The following is a 22,965-nucleotide window of genomic DNA, read 5'->3' on the forward strand; positions in this document are numbered from 1 at the left end:
ACGAAAAGAGTTTAATGAGCGACGTCGCATATGAGTTGAAACATTTCGACAACGTTATACATCTACGCAAAATTTTTATTATACGTAGAGAAACCATTATTCCCGAGAGATTCTATATAGTAACCGACGCCAGAGCGATTGGTCGGTAGCCACCTTTTATTGCTTTCGAAAAGGGCCCCAGTCTCCAGTTATTCCGAAAAAAAAAATTCAGTTTTGCTCAGCACATGAATTCATCTGTAGTCTGTACATGCCACTTTGACCTGGTGTTCTTTTTTTTTTTCTCGTTCTGAGACATCGCTTCATAGAGAAACGAAATGGCCGCAGCCCGAAAAATTTTGAATAGCGGAGAGCTAATGGCGGAGAAGCCGCATAATCGGAAATATTTATTTTCTTTTGCTTGGCTCAATCATGCATATTCAACGTGTGCACGTCGCTTCAGATAATGAGCGTGTGCACGTCACTTCACTTTTCGCGGTTTTCTTGACGTCGCGTGACAGACACGAGAAGTGGGGCAGGCATGAAACCTTTTTTACCAATCGTGGAGTGTGTTAGGAATGGCCGGACGGAGTGACAACGTGCCAGCTTTCAGCCCGCTGCACGTGTTCCTATCCAACCGGACGGGGCGCACTTCAGAGAACTGCGAATAAACCGGTAGCCACGTGGCGCGGGGTCAGCTCAGGAAGGTGGTACTCGGCCGTGCCACTCGGGACGAAGCAGAGTTCTACGAAGCGCCTCTGACGTCGGCTCCGGACCTTTACACCTGTGTGTGTGTGCGGCACTGAAACCTGTGCAACACGTGTTTGTGAGCCCTCCTCCAAAAGGGCGGCTCATCTACGGTGACGTCGAACGGTGACGTCGAACGATGACTGGACGAAAGTTTCCGTCCACTGGGAATCAAGGGGGGATCAAGTGCTTATAAGCAGCGTTTGCCGGCCGCCAGAGTGTGCTCGTATTCGGGAGCTGAGTGCTCGTTGTCGTGCTAGAAATGTACTCGTGAGCTGTGTGCTCGTAAGCTGTTTGCTGTATGCGTCGTCTTGCGTGCTCCATATGGGAGTCACGCTAGACTTTCGATGTATGTCTTGTTCAAAATGTCAAAATGTAAATAAATCCTGTTCTCCGAGTTCCTCTCTACGACCTTCAACTCCTTCAAATGGTGGCAGCGGTGAGGTCGTCCGACGACTCCTACATCTGGTTGACAGCGGTAGGATCGTCCGACAACTCTAACAAGTGCTAGCCGCAGAAATGGAAAAAAACATATTGGAATAGCTTTGTGTTATAGCGCCTCAGTACCGGGATTATGTTATGACATTATTCCAATGCTCTATACCTTTTCACGCTTCTTCAGTGGTCCAAATGCGGCTCCGCTCAGGTTATCCCCGGTATCGGCCGACTATGAGCGGTGGGTGAAAACAGCGGAACAGAATTGAGCGAAAGGAATACCGGCACAGCACCCGCAAAATGCTGGAAAGACAAAGAAAAACGTCGCTTTAAAATTTATCTGTTAACTTCCGCAGTGCTTTCCCTAGATTTATTGTGTTGTGGCTTCTTATGCCTTTTACTAAATGTCATGCCCCTTGGTGACACTGTTCTACTCGCTCTTCACGTAAAACCCGTACCCAAATATCTCGAGTGACTTCATTTTCGCGAGTGCCAAATTCTCCTGCTTCACGCCAACTACAGTTTGAAATTCGCCAAAATTTACCTCTCGAACAGTGACTGCTGAGATTACAATAGTTATCTAATCTTTCCATTTCACCAAATTGACTGCCCGTGAATTATTCGGAAGCCAAAGATTTGGTCCAAAACGCAAAATAGTGAAGCTCGCGAATAAAAAGCTCATCACAGCGCACGCCACTTTCACAAGGCATGAATGCTTTTTTTTTTCTTTCATGGGGGAAAGGGGGGGGGGCTTGCCTTAACTATGAATGTTCGAATTGAACATGAATATATTAGGTATCGTACTTATATTCGCATATACCACTTCTCATAGCGCTCTTTGGCCAAACCCGGCCCTTGCGCCACAATACACCACATACCATCATCATATTTGCATACACCTCTAATCCCTATAATTCTCTCAACGAGCATCATACATCGCGTTCGTCCTCGTGACGTCATTTCGTAACGCCTCAGACTGTACATCCGCATGATTTGGCGTTTGCATTTCGCATATCTTGGGAAAAGTGTAGTGCATAAATAAAACTGTCATGAGAATGAGGTTGTGACCTTCTCGGTGCATAAAAATTAACGTTGCATGAGTTTGCACTTGGCATAGTTTGAAATTGCTCATGAGCGTTAGTTGTATGACATTTATTTACCGCTTCAATAAACTCGCCTTCAATTTGCCTACTACACTGAAACATCTGCATTGGATCTGCATCTTTCTTTTTTTTTTACTGTCTAATTAAAAATTAAGGTTTGGTCAAGTTCTACAAAGAAAAAAACATGGGCGGCGAATGCTGCAAAAAGGTATGGTAAAAAAAGTTCATGCCATTTCATACCACAATGCCACTGCAACCCGCCGTGGTTGCTCAGTGGCTATTGTTGGGCTGCTGAGCACGATGTCGTGGGATCGAATCCCGGCCACGGCGGCCGCGTTTCGTTGGGGCGAAATGCAATAACACCCGTGTACTTAGATTTAGGTGCTCTTTAAAGAACCCCACGTGGTCGAAATTTCCGGAGTCCTCCACTACGGCGTGCATCATAATCAGAAAGTGGTTTTGGCACGTAAAACACCATACTTTTTTAGCAAAGGCATTTACCAGAGAACGGGAGTCAAAGTTTGCGCTTACTGGCGGCATGTAAAAGCGAAAGGTCCTCAGGTTTGCTGGATTATGAGAGTATTATTGATGTATTAGAGTACGAAGGCACGAATTCACATGAACCGCATCGGAAACGTATACCTCTGTGCATAGCTCTAACTCTTCTGTTATATTTACCATGTTACGAAACCTCTAAATTCTTGGTAAGTTCTAGGAATGGATTCCTTGAGGTTAAGAGCCACAGATGTACGTTCGTGCAACGTAGCCTTAGTCGCTCTTGTGTCATACAACAACAACAAAAGTAAATTAAAAAAAAAAGTACATGTGAACGTGTATTGCTTTGTTTTCGTAGAGCTTTAGTTGTTCCGTGTCTCCATGCGGGGACCAGCTAAGAACTTAAAGCCCTTTCTCTTTATTTCTACTTTCCTTAGCTCGCATGGTGAACGTCATAATATACGCCGAACAATGGCAAAATATATTTACAGCGGTTGGGTTCATGAGCGTCGACTGTTTCTTCTTCCTGAGGTGAGTACTGCCGCATTGTAAGCGTCGCTTCCCTCTTCAGCATAACTACACGTGACCACCTTTAAGACCCTGCGCATTAAACAATGCTTCGAAGTGGTTACGCGGGGTAAAGTGTACTTTATTCCCCATCGCGATAATTGTTTTGGTGTATTTTTTGCTAGGGAAATTTATGATGGTTAAAACTAGATAGTAGCTGCATGTACTTATATAGTATTTTGAAGGGTAACGTTAGTCGTTGTTTTCGTTATGTTATCGTACACAATTTCGTTATAACGAGGTTCTATAACTCAATCGCTTGACGAAGTAACTGTGCTTGGGAAAGTGCCATTCAAGTGCTATAATGTACTTGGGCGACGCATTGTTTGATAGAAATGAAAACATAGGCTTAACTTCTTCTATGGTTTCTCGGCACCTCTACCCCATGAGCATACTTTCTTTCCGCAATTATACTCTTGCCAAAATTTTATGCTTTTTGTACGCTATCATTGTTCAAACTTTACAATATTTAACAACCAGTATTTGACTATAAAAACAGGACCGTTTGAAAGTGCATATAATCTATTGCTTCAAGAAACTTGCATTTTTTACATTTGTTACTACATGTTCGCACAATGCGGTCTTTTACACAAAGCATCAAGTAGAAGGCGTCTAATAAATTATACCAACTGTACGTGACCATCTTCAATGCGGCAACAGCGCTGGAAACACGGACACATATGAGAAGGCGCATGGAAAACGATAGGTTCCGCTGTACTGCTTGAGCCTTCACCTGTGTCCGTGTTGTAGCGCTGTTCTCGCGTTCAAGACGGACAACCAGCTTGCCGATGCTTTCACTTTAATGTACTTGCCCACTTAATTTACACTGGCGCGATGCCTCCAAATGAGGAACGAGATAATTTTTTAAAGCACTTGCGACACAGAAGCCAACAGTTTGAATAAAAACATAAACATCAAACAGGCGCGAGAGCAGTGCTTAGGCCCTGACTAATAAACTCAGAAATATTCCAAACATTCGCATCAGCTAGTAAGCATGCGCTAGCATGTGCCCTTTCACAGACTTCACCCACTTCACCGATGCTCTCTCTCTCTTGCAGCGGATTTCTCCTCGCTTATGTCGTGTGCAAGCAAAAGAGGACCGGGTTCGTCTTGTTCGTGTTAGCTACGGTCAGAAGACTAATCAGGTAATTTTGTTACGGAACCGTGAGGAGCTGCAGATACGCAGTAGACACCAGGGTGTTTCAGCAGGACACCAAGCGGCACTTGTAGATAGCCATATTGCGATCCGCAGCGGCCGCGCGCCGTTGGCGCAGGTGCACCTGCCTTAGTGCGATGCGCGGCTGGGAGTGCCCGCGTGTGCACGAACACAACACTTTCGCTACGTGCAGCGAGATAACGGATTGGGACATTCTAACAAAACTATAGTTAAACAGTCGGGTATGGTATGCTCTATCAAAAGAATTCCCCCTCCGCACCTATTGACGTTTGAATCAACCGAAGCGCAATTGATTCGTTTTCGTTCGTCGGAATGGCTGGAACAGACGTGCGCTATGACCGCTATTACTGGGTCGAGTTTTATGAACAGAGCTTTTAACGGTTTTAGCCTGCCCAGTTTATAAACGCAAACTCAAAGCAATGATTTGTAATACTCGCTTGCTGGCTGTAATAAGGCATCCGCATGCTTAGCCTCAATTTCTGGGTCGCGCCTTCATATGAGTGTGCTCTTCCAGAACCATGGCTCCGGTCTTCTTTCTCATTATGGTCTTGCACCTTATGCCACTCATTACGTCCGGACCGGATGCAAAGACCTACTTCGACAAGGTGCACAGCGAATTCCAGAGGCAGTGGCTGCTTATACTGCTGCAAGTGCAGAACTACGACTTCGAGGTCAATGCCAACTCGGTACGTTTACAGTTTTTATATTGTAGTGGATGCGAAACGCACCTCATCTGGCGCTTCGTAAGACACGACATGCTTATGTGAAAGAGCCATGTGATAACGTAACAACATAGTTACGTGACGATATGATATTGCAACAGCATAGTTATAAGACAAACTATAACGAGTTTCTACATGTCCCCCTGCTCTATTTCCAGGCTCAGAACAATACCTACGAAGTATGAAAAACTTGAAAGCCTTACGCGCTTGCGCGTCCTGACTTTAGCGACCCTAAAGTGTATTTTAACAAAAAAAAAAAAAACTATGCTCTCATCGTGGGTATGAACATACATATTAAAGAATTTACAGCCTTTCTGTCGGCAATCTTATATTGCCATAGTTTATATCGCGCACCTATGACTTTTCGAGGCGATGTTTCTTACGTGGCTGTCTGGCCGATAGCACATGCCCTGTCCTTTTGCTTTTTTTCGGCCAGCGTGAAGGCTTCTTTATTAATGAATGCGCTCGAAAGATGTAAAATTCAAACTTGTACAAGCACGTAGTGGCGCCACGTTTTTGCCACCTCGAGAGCGTTCTTTACAGCAGCCATCCGCCGCGGCATAGCCACGTGGCCGTTGCGCAGCCGAGCGTGTCGTCCCGGCGGCCACATTTTGAAGGGGCGAAATGCAAAAACGCTCCTGGGGGCACTTTCGTGTCGGTGCACGTCGAAAAACCCCACGCGGCAAAAATTAATCTGGACTCCCCTCTCCTCCTCCCCCCCGCCCACCTGATGGCGTGTCTCATATATATATCGTGATTTTGGCACGCAATACCCTAGCAAATTATTCAATTTCATTTTTTCACAGTGCACAAAAAGATATCGAAGTTCGGAACAGTTCGTTGCATACAATATCAAATAACTTGGGATGCAGATACATCTACACCTTTGCGTGGCAATTTACTGTTGCAGTAGGCTTCCCTTATAGTAATAGATAATAAGATGGGGGGGGGGGGGCATTAGGAAAATATGTTCTTCGAGTTAATTATTGTTGCCAGCCACATGATGCTGGTCTTGTGTGACCGCAACGTACGAGCCTTCTATTATTATTATTATTATTATTATTATTATTATTATTATTGCAACTACTACTACTACTACTCCTACTACTACTACTACTACTACTACTACTACTACTACAAGAACTTGGAAATTGGTTCATGAAGGGCGGTATCACGTCGAACTAATCCCTTCCGATTTCATTCTAATCTCCTGACGGCAAATGTACATAAGCGCCGACGCAAGCATCGGGCGGTGACCCGCAGCATTGTTTGAACAACCCAATCAAACGCTCTCCTCGTTTATGGCAGGTCACTTGTTTGCTCTCAAAGCGACTAGAATTGCCTATCACTGACATGTTTCTCTTATATAATTAGCTGAAATGAGGCCAGGTGCATGTGAAACGGGAGAATTTTTCTGTGGGGCAGAGCTAGCGCAGTGAAAGCAGATAACCAGATGAGTATATAGGCGGTGATAGCGTAGGCGGTTGGCCCGCTTCCCCTGGCTTTAAGTATTTATATTCCGCTTAATTAGGTCATTAATTAAACACAATCATGCAAAATTTTCAATATTCTCCTTTGTGCCAAGTGCGGTTCATTACGTTGTAGAGGGTATTTAGAAACGACTGATCCAATTTTTTATGTCAACGTGCACCCGTGAGCAAAAGTATATACGGACCAGGGATTGCGCGATAAAACTGATTTTCTTCTCTGTCTGTGAATGCAACTTGAAATTAGAAACTGCAGTCTAAACTTGGCATTACGAATTTTCGGTCGCACTCGTCAGTTTCCATTTATGCGTGTTAATTGCGAAGAAATTTGTTTTTGTTTTCTTTTCGGCTACACTGGGGTCCGTATACTTTTGCTCACGGGTGTACATGCTGCGTGGTGACTTTTTTCGGCTTTTAAAGAAAGTCCGCGAACTAAGAAGTAAAACCACATGACTGCGCTCAGGCGCTATCGTATTGCAGCGCCCTCAACCGTTCATCGAGCGAAAGAACCGTACACGCGGACCGTGGCGAAGTGAGCGGCCCCGGCTCTAGTCATCGGGTTCACAGTGCGACAGCATCTTTGACTGTGGCCCACGGAAAGAAAGCGCCGTCGTCCATCATATGCGATAGGCTTGAATCACGGTTGAGAGCACTGCAATACGATAGTGCATGAGCGCAGTCACGTGGATTTATTCCTTATTTCGCGGGCTTTCATTAAACGCCGAAAAAAAGTTTACCACGCAGCACGTACGTTGCCACAAAAGATTGAATCGTTTAATTATGGGGTTTTACGTGCCAAAACTACTTGCTGATTATGAGGCACGCTGTAGTGGAGGATTCCGGAAATTTCGACCACCTGGGGTTCAACGTGCACCTTAATCTAAGTACACGGGTGTTTTCGCATTCCGCCCCGATCGAAATGCGGCCGCCGTGGCCGGGATTCGATCCCGTGACCGCGTGCTCAGCAGCTGAACACCATAGCCACTGAGCAACCGCGCAGGGTAAAAATTGAATCGTTCGTTTCGGAACTTCCTATACAACGCAACGAAACGCACTTGGTCCGAAATTGAATATTAAAAATATTGAATAATTGCATGAGCTCAGTTAGTTAACTAATTAGGCGGAATAAAAAAAATATATTGAGAAGCGCCACATGACGGCAAACCATTATTGCTGCCTTATTTGGGGCACCGCATCTGTTACAAATATTAACCGTTTACTTGTTATACAAAAGAAAATTGTTCGCGTAATTAGTGATATGCCCTCTGACTCCCCATCTGAGCCCCTATTTAAAAAACTTCGGGTACTTAAAGCCAGTGATATGTTTAACTACCGCCTTGCTCTTGGATACCTAAAAGAAACTAAACTTAAGCCTTGTTTCATCTCTGGCTAGATTAAAACACAACATCCCATGTTATAACACCAGGTCACCGGAATACTGGCATGTGCCGCATGTGCGTTCAACCTATGGTAACCAAATGACTTGTTACACTCTCCCCACTCTGCTGAATAATCTCAGATCTGCGTCCATCGATGTACCAAATTGTTCTGCCCGAGACCTGTATAATTTCTATTGCCCTAAGAATTGGGTTTAACCATGTACCAAATGTTTTTCTTTTTAAGAGTTTTGTGTATCTATATATCTATATTGTTTGTTTTTCCAGAGCTGTTTCATGTGTGCAGCAAATTGTTTAAGTGAGACCTATGTACTACATGCCATTACTCTTTCCTTTCTCCATTTTCGTTGTTCCTCTTTTCCTTTCATTTTCGTCTTTTCTTTTCTTTTCTTTTTTCTCGCTCCTTGCTGTCTGCTGCCTTTTGGACCCTCTGGTTATTAGGACCAGTCAAGTTGCTTTTGTAGCAACTTTTTTCCTAATGCCTTGGCACTTCGTACCACTTGTTTTTATGAATAAAGGTATATAATAATAATAATAATAATAATAATAATAATAATAATAATAATAATAATAATAATAATAATATGTCGTTGGTTTCACCCAGCTGCGATTAACCACTTTCTTAAAATCCTTGACTCAAATAACGTGAAACACCCTGTATGTAATTTGTAACACCCCCGTCATCAAGGTCCCAAACCACACGAGTGGCCATCCACCATTTAGGCTAATAGAACAATGCCGCTTTGACACCTTGTTGCACTCGTGAACGAGAGAAGCATCAAGCTGTAGCTGAGAATTCGATAAAGGGAATTCGCCTCCGTCAGGGCCTTCCCAGAAATCACGAAAGATGCACTCGCATTGTAAGAGGTCAGCTCTGTAAGAGATCGCAAGCACAGAATGAGTCAATTACCACCTCGTCGCAAAAGGTATATGAAATTTGAAATTGTGCAAGCACACGAGAGCGCTAAAGTTCAAGCACCAATGAGACGTACCACGAAATGTTTTATCTATTTATTTATTTATTTATTAGCAAACTGTTTCTGTGGCCTGAAGAAAATTTGGTTTTGTGCTAGAATATATATATATATATATATATATATATATATATATATATATATATATATATATATATATGTATATATATATATATATATATGTATATATATATATATATATATATATATATATTATTTTTGGTGATGTCGTGTTCTCCAAACTCTTGCTCGCGACTCTATATTTCGTACATTACCATGCATCGTCTCCTGCTAGGCAGCAAACAATGACATTGCCGGAACGACTCGATGTAGGATAAACACTTTATATACGTGTGCAGATGTTTCCGTAACAGTGTTAAGGTGGGTGAGTAAGTGAGTATAAACTTTATTGAACATAAATAAAATAAGGCACGATGGTTGAGGCCCCTATTCCAGGGCTCCATTGGCACGAGCGGCTCGCTGGGCTTGATCCAGAAGAGCCAATTGGCTCTCCCGACCCTCGTCCGCAAGCCATGCCTCCTACTGCCTATTCCTCATTAGTGCATGCTGGTGTAATATGCGGCTCTCTATGTGCGGAGGCCTCCTGCGGCACTCCCATGGGATGTGTTTTAGTGTGGATGTGTTTGTGCGCCACGGGCACTCGTCAGTGAACCTCGTGGGCTGTATTCTGTGTAGGTGGTGCAGGTTGGGGTATGTATTCGTCTGAATACGACACCAGTCCCTCTCCTTTTGGCTGTTCAAATCGGAGTGAGGATGTCCAAAACGTCTCCGCTCCTGCCTTACATATCACGAGTATTCGTTGGAATTTTCTCGCATGCACACCGGCAGCGTTCCATAGAGGGGTTCTGCGGAATTCGTCCCCTTCCTTTTTTCTAACAACGCACACATATCTTAAACGCACCACGGCCAGCAGCTTTGGCCTGGGTGTTTGTAAGCTTTTTTTATTATTTAAAAAAATAATGTTGAAACGACGTTTTTTTTTCTTTGCAGCCTGTGTTGGGTCACCTATGGTATCTGTCCCTGGACTTCCAATTCTTCCTCGTTAGCTTGCCAGTGCTCATCCTATTGAAAAGGTAAGTAAAGATCCACTTTAGGTGCATACATTAATGGAATTCCATAAACGGAGCAACTTTCAATATAGTATCCGAATTTCGCGACTTGGGCGTTATGGGATCCTTTTTTTTTTCGCAGCCTTTTTGTGGTTCGTGGTACACTTCTGAACCCGATATTTTGCAGCATGTTACAGCAATGACGCAACCATTTAATTTTAGTTACAGCCCGTGTTTATGCATCGCCATTGACCGTCGCGAAACGGTGCGCAATGGACAGTTGCATTGAGAGCTTAGAAGCAAGTGAGTGCCGGAGCCAGTGGCGAATAAAGCGTACACTCACCCACATTAGTCGTGTTCACCGATTGGTGCGTTATAGGTCGTCGTTGGCTACACGCTGTCCTTAAAAACTGGCTGTGCGGAGGCCATTCGTATATGGCGCTGATATCCCGTATGAACACATTTTTAGCAGATGCGCCAGCGGCGTGAAACAAAGACGAGGACAGGAGTGACCCGAAGCACACATACAGCAGAGGCGCATGGGCGCCAGCTGCCAGTTGTTTTTATTATACCCTGTTCCGTCACATGTTTGAAGTCTCACAACTTAACAACCACTCTAACCTTATCCGAACGCGCAATACACTCTCCTAGGAAATTGCCGTAGTTTTGGAAGGAATACAGCTACTAAGATAAGTGGAGCTTACGATGTAGTACTTTCGCCAGAAAATCTACTGCAGGCAAAGCAAAAAGGCATTCAAGACCTGCTCTGGTTTTCTACGGCGGCTGCTGCACATGCACGAAAATAAACAAGTTGAATAATTTTTTTTTAAATGCTACAGTCGCCCAAGGTTCGCCGTGGCTGCCTTTGGCCTGCTGTCCCTCATAACCTGTTCCGTGGCAACATGGCAGGTTGCTGGAAACGAAATGACACCGTTCATCATGCCAGTGACCGAGTCACTAACGTGAGTGACTTCATCTAATTCAACTACTTTGTTCTATAACCATGACGCGATAAAGAAAAAAGGGAAAAGGGGGTGGGGGCCGATCAGTATGTGACCGCTATGACGTCACTGTGCCAATGTGATACAAACCATACAAGCTTGCAAATCACCGCATCTTTTGCAAGCACTTTGCTTCAGTTGTCATATTAAATCTTTCTTGAGAATGACGCAAGAGGACAGCTAATTGCAGGTGCCAGCTGTTATTTCACCCTCTACGGGGGGGGGGGGTCAGACCTTTGCCCGACCGGTTGCGATTGTGAAATCCACCGATAGGTGACTTTCAGCGGGGCCTATACAGAGGCGGCACACCACCCGCGTCTCGGCTTCCTCGTTCTTCTTTCCATTCCTTGACACCTTTATGCGCCATTGTACTCATGAAAGGAAGCTAATCTGAAAAGCCGCAGTCATCTGAAGTGAAATTCCTTCCTACCTTTAAAGCCAATTACATTATATGAGAACTGCCGTGCAAAACTTCAGTGACCGAATTGTCGACATTCTTCGCTTGATACGAGCGATCGTTGGCTATTCATTTTCGCTAATGATAAGTTTGCTGGCACGACTGGCTGGCACTTGTTCTTCGATCCATTGTAACTTATGAACTACATTTTGTGAATACGAGTAGTGAACTTCATAACACACACATCACAAACATACGCGCGCGCGCACACACTCGAACGAGCGCATGTACACACAAGAACGCAGCTTAAGTTGGAAGGCCTTCATGCATAGATTCTTTCACAACCTTCCAGCTTCAAATGGAACTCTTGAAAACACGCTCCGTACATGATGTCATAAAACAAGTGCAAGAGCTCTGTTTGAACATTATAAAAGTCGATGCTCGAGTCGATGTTCGATGCTCGACGGCGCAGTGAAAAAAAAGCGAAAAAGAAAACGGCGGAGAATGGCACAAGTGGCGGTTGTAGGTGGTGGTGCTCTTGCTTACTTCTAATATAGAAAGGGTTCGCGTACCTAGGAAAGGGAAAGAAAACGAAAGAGGAAATAAAGCTGGCCGGGTAAGCTGGCGGCATAAGTCCAGGAGGCTCCTGGTAGAGGGGTTGGAGCTAATACATGTCAGGTAGGCTTCTGAGGTCCAGTGCTCGTTTCCCTGCCTACGAAAAACAGCGCAGGTGGTCCGCCCGCATTCGCCAACATGGCCAGATGAATTGGTGCACATCCACTTGGTCCGCTTAACCTGATCAATGTATACATGTTTGAGGGATTCGGCTTCGGGCTCCTCTCCATAATGGAAGGAAATCCGGAGTGACAGCGCATCCAGTGCGGATGCACCACAGCAGTACTTTCTCAAGCCGGTACAAACCAGGGGGAACCCCGATGGTGTAAGGTGGTAGCAAGGCTCGCGTGTTTGCCCGGATTCTAGTCCTCATGGTCATAAATGTTGCTCATTGGAAGAACATGACCTTGCAAATACTCAGACTGAGGGCGGCGTGCTTAGACGCGTAATAGGCGACTATGTGGCCTTGGGCAGAACCATGGGCCGTATAACGTAAAACTAGTTATTCCAATATGTTTTTATTCCAATCTCCTGACGTCAAATTTCCGTAACCGCCGACGCAACCATCGGGCGGTCACTTGCAGGGTTGTCTGAACAAACCAATCAATTGTTGCCGTCGTTCATAGGAGGTCACTTTTGTTTGCTTCAAGAACGAATAATATTGCCTGCACTGAGCGGCTTGTCTGATGTGATTGGCTCAAAAAAGGCGAGGAGCATGCTCAAATGGAGAGGGATTCGATGGGGCGGAGCCACTGCACTGAATATCGATAACCGGATGAATTGGGTGGTGCCGGCGTCTGCGATTGGTCCGCTTTCTCTTACTTAGCTTGCGGTGGCTCGTCGACAATCGCGGCGGCATGCAACGGAAGCTTAAGAATGACGCTAACACGGATCCTCATCAACGAAGAGTTGGCAGAACGAGGTCGTAAACGTGCCGAAAGTTCTCGAAAACGTTACACGGCCACGCAAAAAGTTTTATTACACGCAAATAAACCCATGCTCTCCGGCAGGGGTGAGTAGCCAGTGCCGGAGTGATCGGCGGCAGGCATCTTTTATTCCTTTCGGAACGGGGCAGTCTGCGGCTATTCAGAAGAAAATTCACTTTTGTTCGGCATATTAATGCATCTTTAACGCGTACGCGTCACTTCGACGCGGTAAGTTTTTGCGGTTTTGTGACGTCGCGTGAGAGGCAGGTGAAGTAGGTGCAGCCCGAAAGGTTTTGACCAATCGCCGAGGGCTAATGGCAAAGAGGCGTCGAATGAGAAATAACTATTTTTGTTTTGTTAGGTCAAATTATGCATAATCAGTGTGTAGACGTCATATCAAATGGGGAGCTATTGCGGTTTCCGTGACGTGACGTGCCAGACAGGTAAAGTGGGGGTGGTCCAAAAACGTTTTTGACCAATCGGGGTGGGCTGACTGCAGAGTTGGAATAGAAAAGTTTGGAATAGTTTTACGTTATAGCGCCCCATGACTTTGAACCCTGTCAGTTACGGCTGTGCCCTGGAAGTAGTTTCGGAGTGCGTGAACTTGCTGAACGACTACCTCATTGTGCTGTTTGTTTTCTCAAAACAGAACTTTCTTGAAGACTGGCTACCACTACTACTTCTATCCGTTCTACCACGCTGTGTGCTACTTCGCAGGCTGCATGACGTTTTTCTTCGTCGCAGAGCTTAGGCAGAAAAAGATTTCTAAGGTGAGTACATATTCGCGGGTTATTGGTTTGTCATATAATGTACATTTGCGTGTGATGTACCGCTACAGAAGGATTTCACTTCTTAAACTGCGGGCACTCTGATCGCCTGCCTGCATAGATCAAGTGAGATATGAGAGTTATAATAATAATGCAGATTCCACTATCAAATGGCTTATCTATGATGCACGGCGTCTAACTAGAATTTCTGGCTGCACTTTTTATTCATTTCAAGACTTAAAAAAAGCGTCATTCATATCGCGTCGCCTTGATCATGCGTATAAGGCATATATTCCTCCCTGCAAAACTGCAGCCCTCTCAAGTTCATTCCATCGTAAATCTTGCAATGACTGGAATAAGCACGCATATAGCATTGTGAATATTGCTGATGTGTGCCATTTTAAACATGATATAAATAATCTTATTACACCTGAGTAACTTAGCAAGGTAATCTTATGAGGGAACAGATTAGTCATTTTTTACAAACAGTACTTAAAACTTCCTGTTTTGTTGCACATTTATTGATGCATTAGCATTTTCAAAGTATACTTCATGCACTTTCCGAGGGCTATATGTATCTATGTATGTTTGTATCCAACTCTTTTCCCGCCTGCCTGTGTCACTGGGGTAGTCCGTGCTCGAATGGATAGCACCTCGAGCTGCTGTGCTGATTGAACAGGGTTCGATAACAACTATCGGACCAACTTGGGTCACTGAGTATGTGAAGATGTGTACATCCGTGCCATAGGCGCCGACTACGGAGGAGCTCCGTGGCCCGAACACCTTCCGGAGTTTACTGGGGGGGGGGGGGGGAGGTTGTTGCCCCTCGGCGATGCCGAAGCCTACCCCACCCCCGCCACCTAACGTGTCATTACCAGAGTTCTGTCATCCACATCATACGAGCTTCCTTTTCCCTTGCCTCAACCTTTTGACTTCAAATTTTATTGTAGCTAATAGCTTACTTCAGCATTGTTAGCGGATGTGCACGGATATTAATTCATACTTTGCTTTATTTCTGCAAATCCTGACAATAGGAGGACAAGCTCACTAGAAGTACCAGCAGCGGCTGCCTCATCCGTATTTTCTCACTTCAACATTGTTTTGAATTTCCACTGTAAACACCATGCACCTATACAATATATTTAGGTATATACACAGGACAAAGTTTAGTATATTTTTGAAGAGAAGGAGGTAGCCAATTATATTTCTAATGGTATGGATAGCTTATGCCTAGAGAATGAATATGTTGCTGTATGTTCACCTCGCTTCAAGATGATTTGCGTGTTTTTTAGACGCTGAGAAACCCTGTATATTTGAGTGACCCCTTCGGCAGGGTCAAGCGCGAGAGAGGAGCCCGGTTGCCGAATGACGCGTTTCTCAGCCTTCACACGCACTGGTGCGCCATGCATTTCGGACTCCACGCGCAGGCTTCATGGCGGGGCACCGAGTGTCCTTAGGGAAGGGCGAAAATGAAATCCCACTGCAGTACGTTCCTCATACATAGGTCATTTCGACGGTGGCAATATGTCCTGTCACTATGTTGATTCAATGCTAAACGCATTACCGTCGACAGTCATGGTGAGATAGATCTCGACGAATTTTATTATTCTGTTTATTTTGATGTCTTATACACTGTGATTTCTAACAGAAAATCTTTTCTGATGATTTATGTATATTTATGTTATTGCACGGCTAACGTGCCAGCCACTCTGTGTAATGCCGAATGGCTCTAAGGGTAATATGATTGAACGAATGAATGAATGAAGGACACATTCATAGATATAAAATTATTTCCAAATTTCCACAGTGCATGCGATAATACTCACGAGCAACAGCTATGCTTTATTCTGAGCCAGGGAAGCATCAGGGCCCCTATTCACAAAAGGCTTGTAAGTCAGAATTGTTGGTAAGAAAAATTCCAGTCAAGCCTGGTGCTGCAGATGTCAGCAGCGAACGCGACTGGCCAGAGCCTTTGCGAACGAAAAGTTTTGTGAATTCGGCCCCAGAACTACTTGCTAGTGAAAATTGGCAACCTACACCGTCTTTTTTTATTAAAATGGCGTTTTGTATTATTCTACGATTCTTTATTCAAATATCATTCTTTAAGCATAACTTCGTTTGCCCTAGGCCGCTACACCATGACACTATATGTAATGTACAATTATAACTTACGTTCTTCCTCTTGTAAGCTCTCTGGCAGCTTGGCGTTGAGTAAAACCTCGTCAAAACGAAGCGCAGTCATTGGTTTTTGTTTTCTTGCTGTGTGCGTGCAGGCGTGCGTTTCTGCAGCCTATCAGACAAGAGAAGTGGGACGGTGCATATTTCTGAACAAAAAGGGCCCGTATTCACGCTAACTATTTTGCGTAGGAGCCTTGCGACTGCGTTTGGTCATCGCTATAGAGGGCAAGTGCCTCAACCTCTATTGAGGGTTTCGGGTGGCTGAACGCCGGCCACTCTGGAAGCGTTGTTACTTCAGATAAGTTTTATCAATGCAGGTATCGGGCTTGTATTCACAAAGCTGTTCGTACGCAAGAGAGGTTCGTACAAACACGTCTTGGCCAATCACGAAAACAAACTCATTATTACAGCCGCAGTGTTCAACCTATAACAAAAGAGTAATAACAAACTCTCCTGTGAATTCGACCCATCTTCTTCACCTTCAATTTACACGGAACCGCATTCTCAGGCTTTCCAGACAGCTGCCTGGTGCGTCGCCATCGCCTGCGGCTTGTGCTGCATCTTTATGAAGGTTCCTTGGTACCAGGCAAAGGACCCAACCACAGAGTCCGGAAAGTTATCCATAGCGTTCTTCGACCGCATACTGTGGTCCTTATGCTGGGCTTGGATCACCTTCGCGTGCGCCACTGGGAGAGGAGGTAAGCGCCATTGTTTGCAACCCTTTATGCGAGGCGCCTATGCTGCCGTCATTTCATCATTTAGAAGGGTCATCCACGCCAAATCAACCAGCCTTTTTTCTTCACACCGCCACAGAAATAGTTGAAAAAATTTCTACGTGTTTCCTCAAGTTTAACACTCATTCTACTCGTTTCTTCCCAAAAATGTTCTAGTATTTTGGCGAAAACTTATAGTTCATACCCAGTTGAGCCGGAACGCATATCAATCAACATATTTTTTTTAAAAAAGCACACTGTATGATCCAGCCGTTCAAATGGTGTATATAGCAAGACAATGAAATGATGTGACTGCTAAAATAACGAATATATCACATATTTGAATACTTTGGGTGCCTTTGGCACCGGAAGAAGCCGGTAAAATTGCAAAGTGATTTTTTTTCTTGGAACGCTGCAAAATCCAGAAGGCACATATTAAATATAGAATGGTAGCCCGGTTGACATAATATAGACGAAAAATATTTGAAGCTTTGAAGGTTCAGCCGATCGCCTGAAAAATAACTTTAAAATTTGAATTTGTTTTAAAAAGCTTCGTGTTCAAGGTCAAAAAGTAGCTTTGGTGGTTGGCTTAATATTATATGTGATATATCATTAGATAGCTCCACATGTCTGCTATTCAAGTGAGAAGATTATATATATATATATATATATATATATATATATATATATATATATATATATATATATATATATATATATATATATATATATATATATATATATATACACGGGGTGTCCGGCCTAAATTTAGCCAAAGATTAAACGTATGAAAATGTCACGTAGCTGGATAGAACAAAGGTAACGTTGTTTGCTGTCGGTTGGGGATAAACTATTTTTTGTTCATTCCGCCTAGTTAGATAATTAGGCTTAATTAATTAATCAACTTCTCAAATATTATAGTTAAATTAAAGGTGTCAATGAGAAAATTGTAGAGCGACATGAAAAGCTCCTGATACAGCTTTCTGTTGCTCAATACGTGCTACATAAAAGTGTTTTTCCTTGCATGAATGAAGCCCAGCAATGCACACAAAATTACCGCGCTACTGGCCGCTCGAGGCACTTTGCGTGTATTCGCGAGGGCTTATTTCATGCTCGGAAAACACTTTTAAGTAGCACGTATTGAGCAACAGAAAGCTGTATCAGGAGTTTTACAGCGAAGCTGTTAACCTCTAATTGGACGGAATTTTTCGTGCCTGTCAGCAAAAAAAAAGAAAAAAACGAAAATAGGTGCATATCGCCTTTGCAATCAGGCATACAACACACCAGCGCAGTATTTATTTCAATGAAGAAGATCGTAAAACAGGCGTCAAAACCGCATGATGGATGACAAGGCGCCTGTGCACAGTGCGAGGCACGTTACTTCTCCCCGCGTGTGTTTTCCGGTAAAGATTACGGTTGCCTAAGCTGCTCCGGTGCGAAAGGAGCACGAGCAGCATACGAATCAGTGAGTGGCGTCGCAAAACTTAGTATATAAAAGGAAGACCTGCCTAGCAACTCATTCAGCTCATTGCAAGACCGCTATGGGTAGACCACGTAAAGCTAAGATTACCGAAGAGCAGCGTGAATGCGATGAGTGTTGAAGAGTGCGAAATCGTAATGCTCAACAACGGCGTCGTGCAAAGACTAGGCAGAACAATAAGACATTTCATATCCCCATGGACGGCATTTGAGTGGTTTGGAAACAGCTTCGCCGCCCATCCGCTTTCGCAGGGTCGGGTTGGCGCGTCAGTTTTTTTCAATATAAAATATGAAGACGCCAAACAAACAGACACATACAAGGGAAGAAAACGGGACAGGGCGCCACTCGCAACTGTTTTATTTACAGAACGCAGGCACATATATACTGTCAGTCAACACATGCGCAAAGAGGAAACATTCTTTCACGCATCTAATCAAACATTCATGACGCACCACGCTCAAGAAACCTCATCTCGGCCTTATATAATGATATCAAAGTATCGCTAACGCACAAGCAGCCTTTCTTGCCTATGTGATAGGTTTCAACCAGTTCCCTTGCTCCAGTATCTTTACTTCGGGCGAGAATCCGCATATCTGAAAAACGTGACGCACAAGAGCGTGGGGGACAGGTCCCGATGTGCTTAGGCAAATTTGGGCCCTCTTTCATTTGCTCAACATTTCTTTTTATGCTCCCTGATACGCTCATTACACAGCGCCCGGTCTGACCTATAAGGAACGACCGCACGAAAGGGGGGATCTCATAGACAACCCCTACGGCACACTTCATGAAAGGTCGCCCATGTTTGGTTCCACAGCCTTTTTCACTTCTTTTTTCGTTGCTTTTGGCGATTTTGGAGCAAAGGTTTCCGAGCTTCCTTGGGGCTGAAAACACTAGCGGGACGCCATGTCTTCTCGCGACCTTCTTCAGATTGTGGGCCACCTTGTGCACATACGGCACAGCCACCGGTTTCACCTCTTGCCGAGGGGCCTCTGCTCCGGCTCTTGCCCGGATTCTTGCCCGAAGTAAAGATACTAGAGCAAGGGAACTGGTTCAAGCCTATCACATAAGGAAGAAAGGCAGCTTGTGCGTTAGCGATACTTCGATATCATTATATAAGGCGGAGATGAGGTTTCGTGAGCGTGGTGCGTCATGAATGTTTGATTATATGCGTGAATGAATGTCTGCTCTGTGCGCAAGTGTTAACTGACAGTATATATGTGCCTGCGTTCTGTAAATAAAACAGTAGCGAGTAGAGCGCTGTCCCGTTTTCTTCTCTTGTGTGTGTCTGTTTATTCGGCGTCTTCATATTTTATAATGAATAGTTACCAACTAGCCCAACAAGAAGTGCTTTCAAGTTTTTTTTTCAAATCGCTCTACAATTTTCTTATTGGCCCTTTTCATGTAACTATAATATTTGAGAAGTTGATTAATTCGTTAGAACTATCTTTCTAATTAGGCGGAATAAAACACAGAATCTGAGTATCTCCAAGCGACGGCAAACATGACTTTTGTTCTTCTCCCGCTACGTGGCATTTGCCTACTTCTAACTATAGGGCTAAAGTTAGCTGGGACGTCCTATATATATATATATATATATATATATAATTGTGGCTAAGGAAATCACGCTGGCCTCGGCAGTAAAATGAAGAAAAAGAAAGGATGACGTACGATGAATCAGCACAGTGTATTTCACTGACATTTCGGCTGGTGGACTCGCCTTTGTCAAGTTACTTTAACAGAGGCTGGTCCACCAGCCGAAACGTCAGTGCGATATACTGCGCTAATTCAACGTACGTCGTACTCTCTTTTTTAATTATATATATATATATATATATATATATATATATATATATATATATATATATATATATATATATATATATATATAGAGAGAGAGAGAGAGAGAGAGAGAGAGAGAGAGAGAGAGAGAGATCAGAGTGCGAAGAACAATTTGGTATACCAACTTATGTATTATGCATAATACCAGTAATTATTGAATTGGCTATAATTAATTTCGGCTAATTAGTCAGTTAGAGACGATGGGGTAAGAAATAACTCAGCTGGTGGAAGACTTCGGTTCACAGAACAGCGTCGGTTCGGTGTTCTTATCTTGAACGACCTTTCTTTAATGGTTCGGCCCGTGTTGGGGGCACCTTTGAAGCGCGATACGGAAACACGGCGAATCCGCTGCAGAAAGTACGCCGTTCGAACGCGTTTCGCTAAATAATGGTACTGCATTGGGATATGATTTTCAATGTGTTCCTAAATTCGCAGTGCATGACAGGCTCAAGTTTACCACAGTTTGTATCAGTTCGCAAGATAGTAATGCTTAAAACCGTGATGTTCCAATTAAAGCTCCTGAGCAACATGGCAGCAGCAGCCATAAGATAAACAAATAGTTCTTGGCAGACATCATCTCCAGACTTAAATCCAGTTTACCATGTTACGGAGAAGTGAAAAAATACACAAACGAAGTAATAAATCCTCGCGTAGTCCAACTTAATGGTTTCTCCCCTGCTATCTTGCTCACCCTTCAGCCTAACTGAGAAACGAAAATAATAATTCTTACAAACGTCAAAATATTGTTCCGTCGGTCAATCCAACTAGGGGAGCGCAGGCTTTAACAAAGCAGATGTACCATGATTACAACGAGACAGAAAAAACATTAGGAAGGGTATAGGAGCGCGAAAGACATTGGTGGAAGAAATATGTAAGACATGGGCGCCGATGACACACACAGGCAATAACACATACCCTGTTAGCCATCGCCTGAATGTGTATGTGCAAGGTTTTGATCTTATTCATGCCTTTCGTGCCGCTTTATCGTTCCTAATGTTGAACCAATTAGCCAAAGCTTTTATGCTGCCGAAAAAAAAAACACCTGAGTATATATAACTAAAATTTCGAGCGCTGTTTGGAACTGAAGCGAGCACTTGAACAGCTGTAAAACATTCCAGCATTTTTCATTCTTCATCCAGTGCACAGAACAAGTGGATCACAGATTTTTATTTTTATTTTTGTTATGCAGGTTTTGTGAGCACGTTCCTTTCGTGGAGTGCCTTCACACCCCTCAGCAGGCTGACCTTCGGCGTGTACATCATCCACCTGCCCTTCCTGCAACTTTCGTTGCACATCGCTCGGGAGCGGTTATTCTTTTCGCATTTTTTCGTGGTAAGTTTTACAGCCGTCAATTTCCATACTGGTTGAATCAACATATTTGCGCGTAATGTACGAGCCACAAGGTTGTTAGGCTGTAACACAGCAACCTGATGACCAGGAATGCCACTTCAAAAATTTGCGCCACCAACATGTCAATTGTGATCAAACACCTTTGACGAGAACAGTTTGGTCTAGGGGTCGCTTGCTAAAACAGCCTGTAACGAAACCTTGTTATGCTATTATTGTTTATATCTTTGAAACCGTACTATGCGCGCGCCTTACTTTGGTACCGTTTTGTAGAGCAACGCAGCCATTACTCGCTCATGAATGTGCCGCGTGCAGAGACGGAGCGGTTGTCGCGCAACGCATGACGCAACCAGAACTCAATTTAGCCTCTCGCTACGCTTTTAGAGAGAAGTACCTCGGCAGTACGTTTGTCGATCACGGCGTGAGTGGTTGCGTTTGAGAGAGCTCACTCAATCACAGTAGGTATACTCCATCAAACTCAAGCATGTGCTCACCAGGAGTCATAAGGCCTACAAGTATAAAATTTATTGCAGGAGTTTGACGGTTTGGTCGGGTTTGACATCCCCGCGTTCGACACGTAGGGTTCATAAATGGTGTGGAGAGACAAGGACAGCAAGGCAAAGAGATGCCAATTGGCGCCCACCGCCTTTGACCATGGTGGGCCCGCTACGAATAGAGAGCGAGCACGATTGCAAAATCAGCTACTGAGAGTGGCGATGTGGACTTGGTTGATCATCATGGAACAGCGCAGCGAAAACAAGGACGCAGGAAAAAGCAGAACACAGACGCAAGCGCTTTTGTCCGTGTTCCGTTTCCTAAATTGAAGATTAAATGGTGGGATTTTACGTGCGAAAACCATGATATGATTATGAGGCAAGCGGTAGCGGAGGACTCCAGATTACTTTCGGCCACCTAGAGTTGTTTAACGTGCACCCTATACACGGCGTCTTTGCATTTAGCCCCAAACGAAATGCGGCCGCCGCAATCGGGATTTGATCCCGTGCCCTCGAGATGAACAGCGCCACTCCAAAGCCACTACACCACCAAGGCGGGTGTAGTGTTCCTTTTTTTGTCCTTGTTTTCGCTGTGCTACACTACATGTCATGCCAGTATAAAACCTTAGCATACCCTGTATCATAGTTTAAGCTGTAAGTTTCCTCTTGCGTGACAAAATGGCATGCCCCTTACTTTGGTATCCTTGTGTAAAGAAAAGGAGTCATAGCTCGATCATGGATGTGGCTCCGTACATCACGCAATCGAAACTAAATTTAGCCTCGCGCGCTGGATTCAGAAAGGCATAGCTCGGCAGTACGTTTGTCCATCCGAGCAGGCGTGATCGCGTTTGAGAGAGTTCGCTAGACAGACTAAGCATAATTCATCAAACTCAATTGAACAAGCGCTTATTAGGAGTGATAAGGTGTGAGTGAGTTATTTATTGCGATATGTGATTGGAAATATGGCCAACTGTTGTGTCGGCGTCTTCTCAGCAAACAATAGACCGATCAATGAGGAAAGGATGATAACATGAGATAATATAAAGAAACAACCAAAG

The 22,965-nt window shown here is 44.2% G+C and overlaps 1 protein-coding gene across 1 annotated transcript in view; it reads left to right on the forward strand.

Annotated features, from left to right (window-relative positions):
• Positions 1 to 22,965, forward strand: part of LOC142576859 (nose resistant to fluoxetine protein 6-like) — a 66,471-nt gene that overhangs the window by 42,254 nt on the left and 1,252 nt on the right. Inside the window, exons 7-14 of the mRNA XM_075687054.1 lie at positions 3,194 to 3,287; positions 4,382 to 4,468; positions 5,015 to 5,186; positions 10,092 to 10,174; positions 10,990 to 11,112; positions 13,739 to 13,859; positions 16,543 to 16,732; positions 21,256 to 21,398. Coding sequence (XP_075543169.1) covers positions 3,194 to 3,287; positions 4,382 to 4,468; positions 5,015 to 5,186; positions 10,092 to 10,174; positions 10,990 to 11,112; positions 13,739 to 13,859; positions 16,543 to 16,732; positions 21,256 to 21,398 — 1,013 coding nt within the window. The remainder of the gene's footprint in view (positions 1 to 3,193; positions 3,288 to 4,381; positions 4,469 to 5,014; positions 5,187 to 10,091; positions 10,175 to 10,989; positions 11,113 to 13,738; positions 13,860 to 16,542; positions 16,733 to 21,255; positions 21,399 to 22,965) is intronic.

Source organism: Dermacentor variabilis, chromosome 1, assembly GCF_050947875.1.
Source record: "Dermacentor variabilis isolate Ectoservices chromosome 1, ASM5094787v1, whole genome shotgun sequence".
NCBI classification, from domain to species: Eukaryota; Metazoa; Arthropoda; class Arachnida; order Ixodida; family Ixodidae; genus Dermacentor; species Dermacentor variabilis.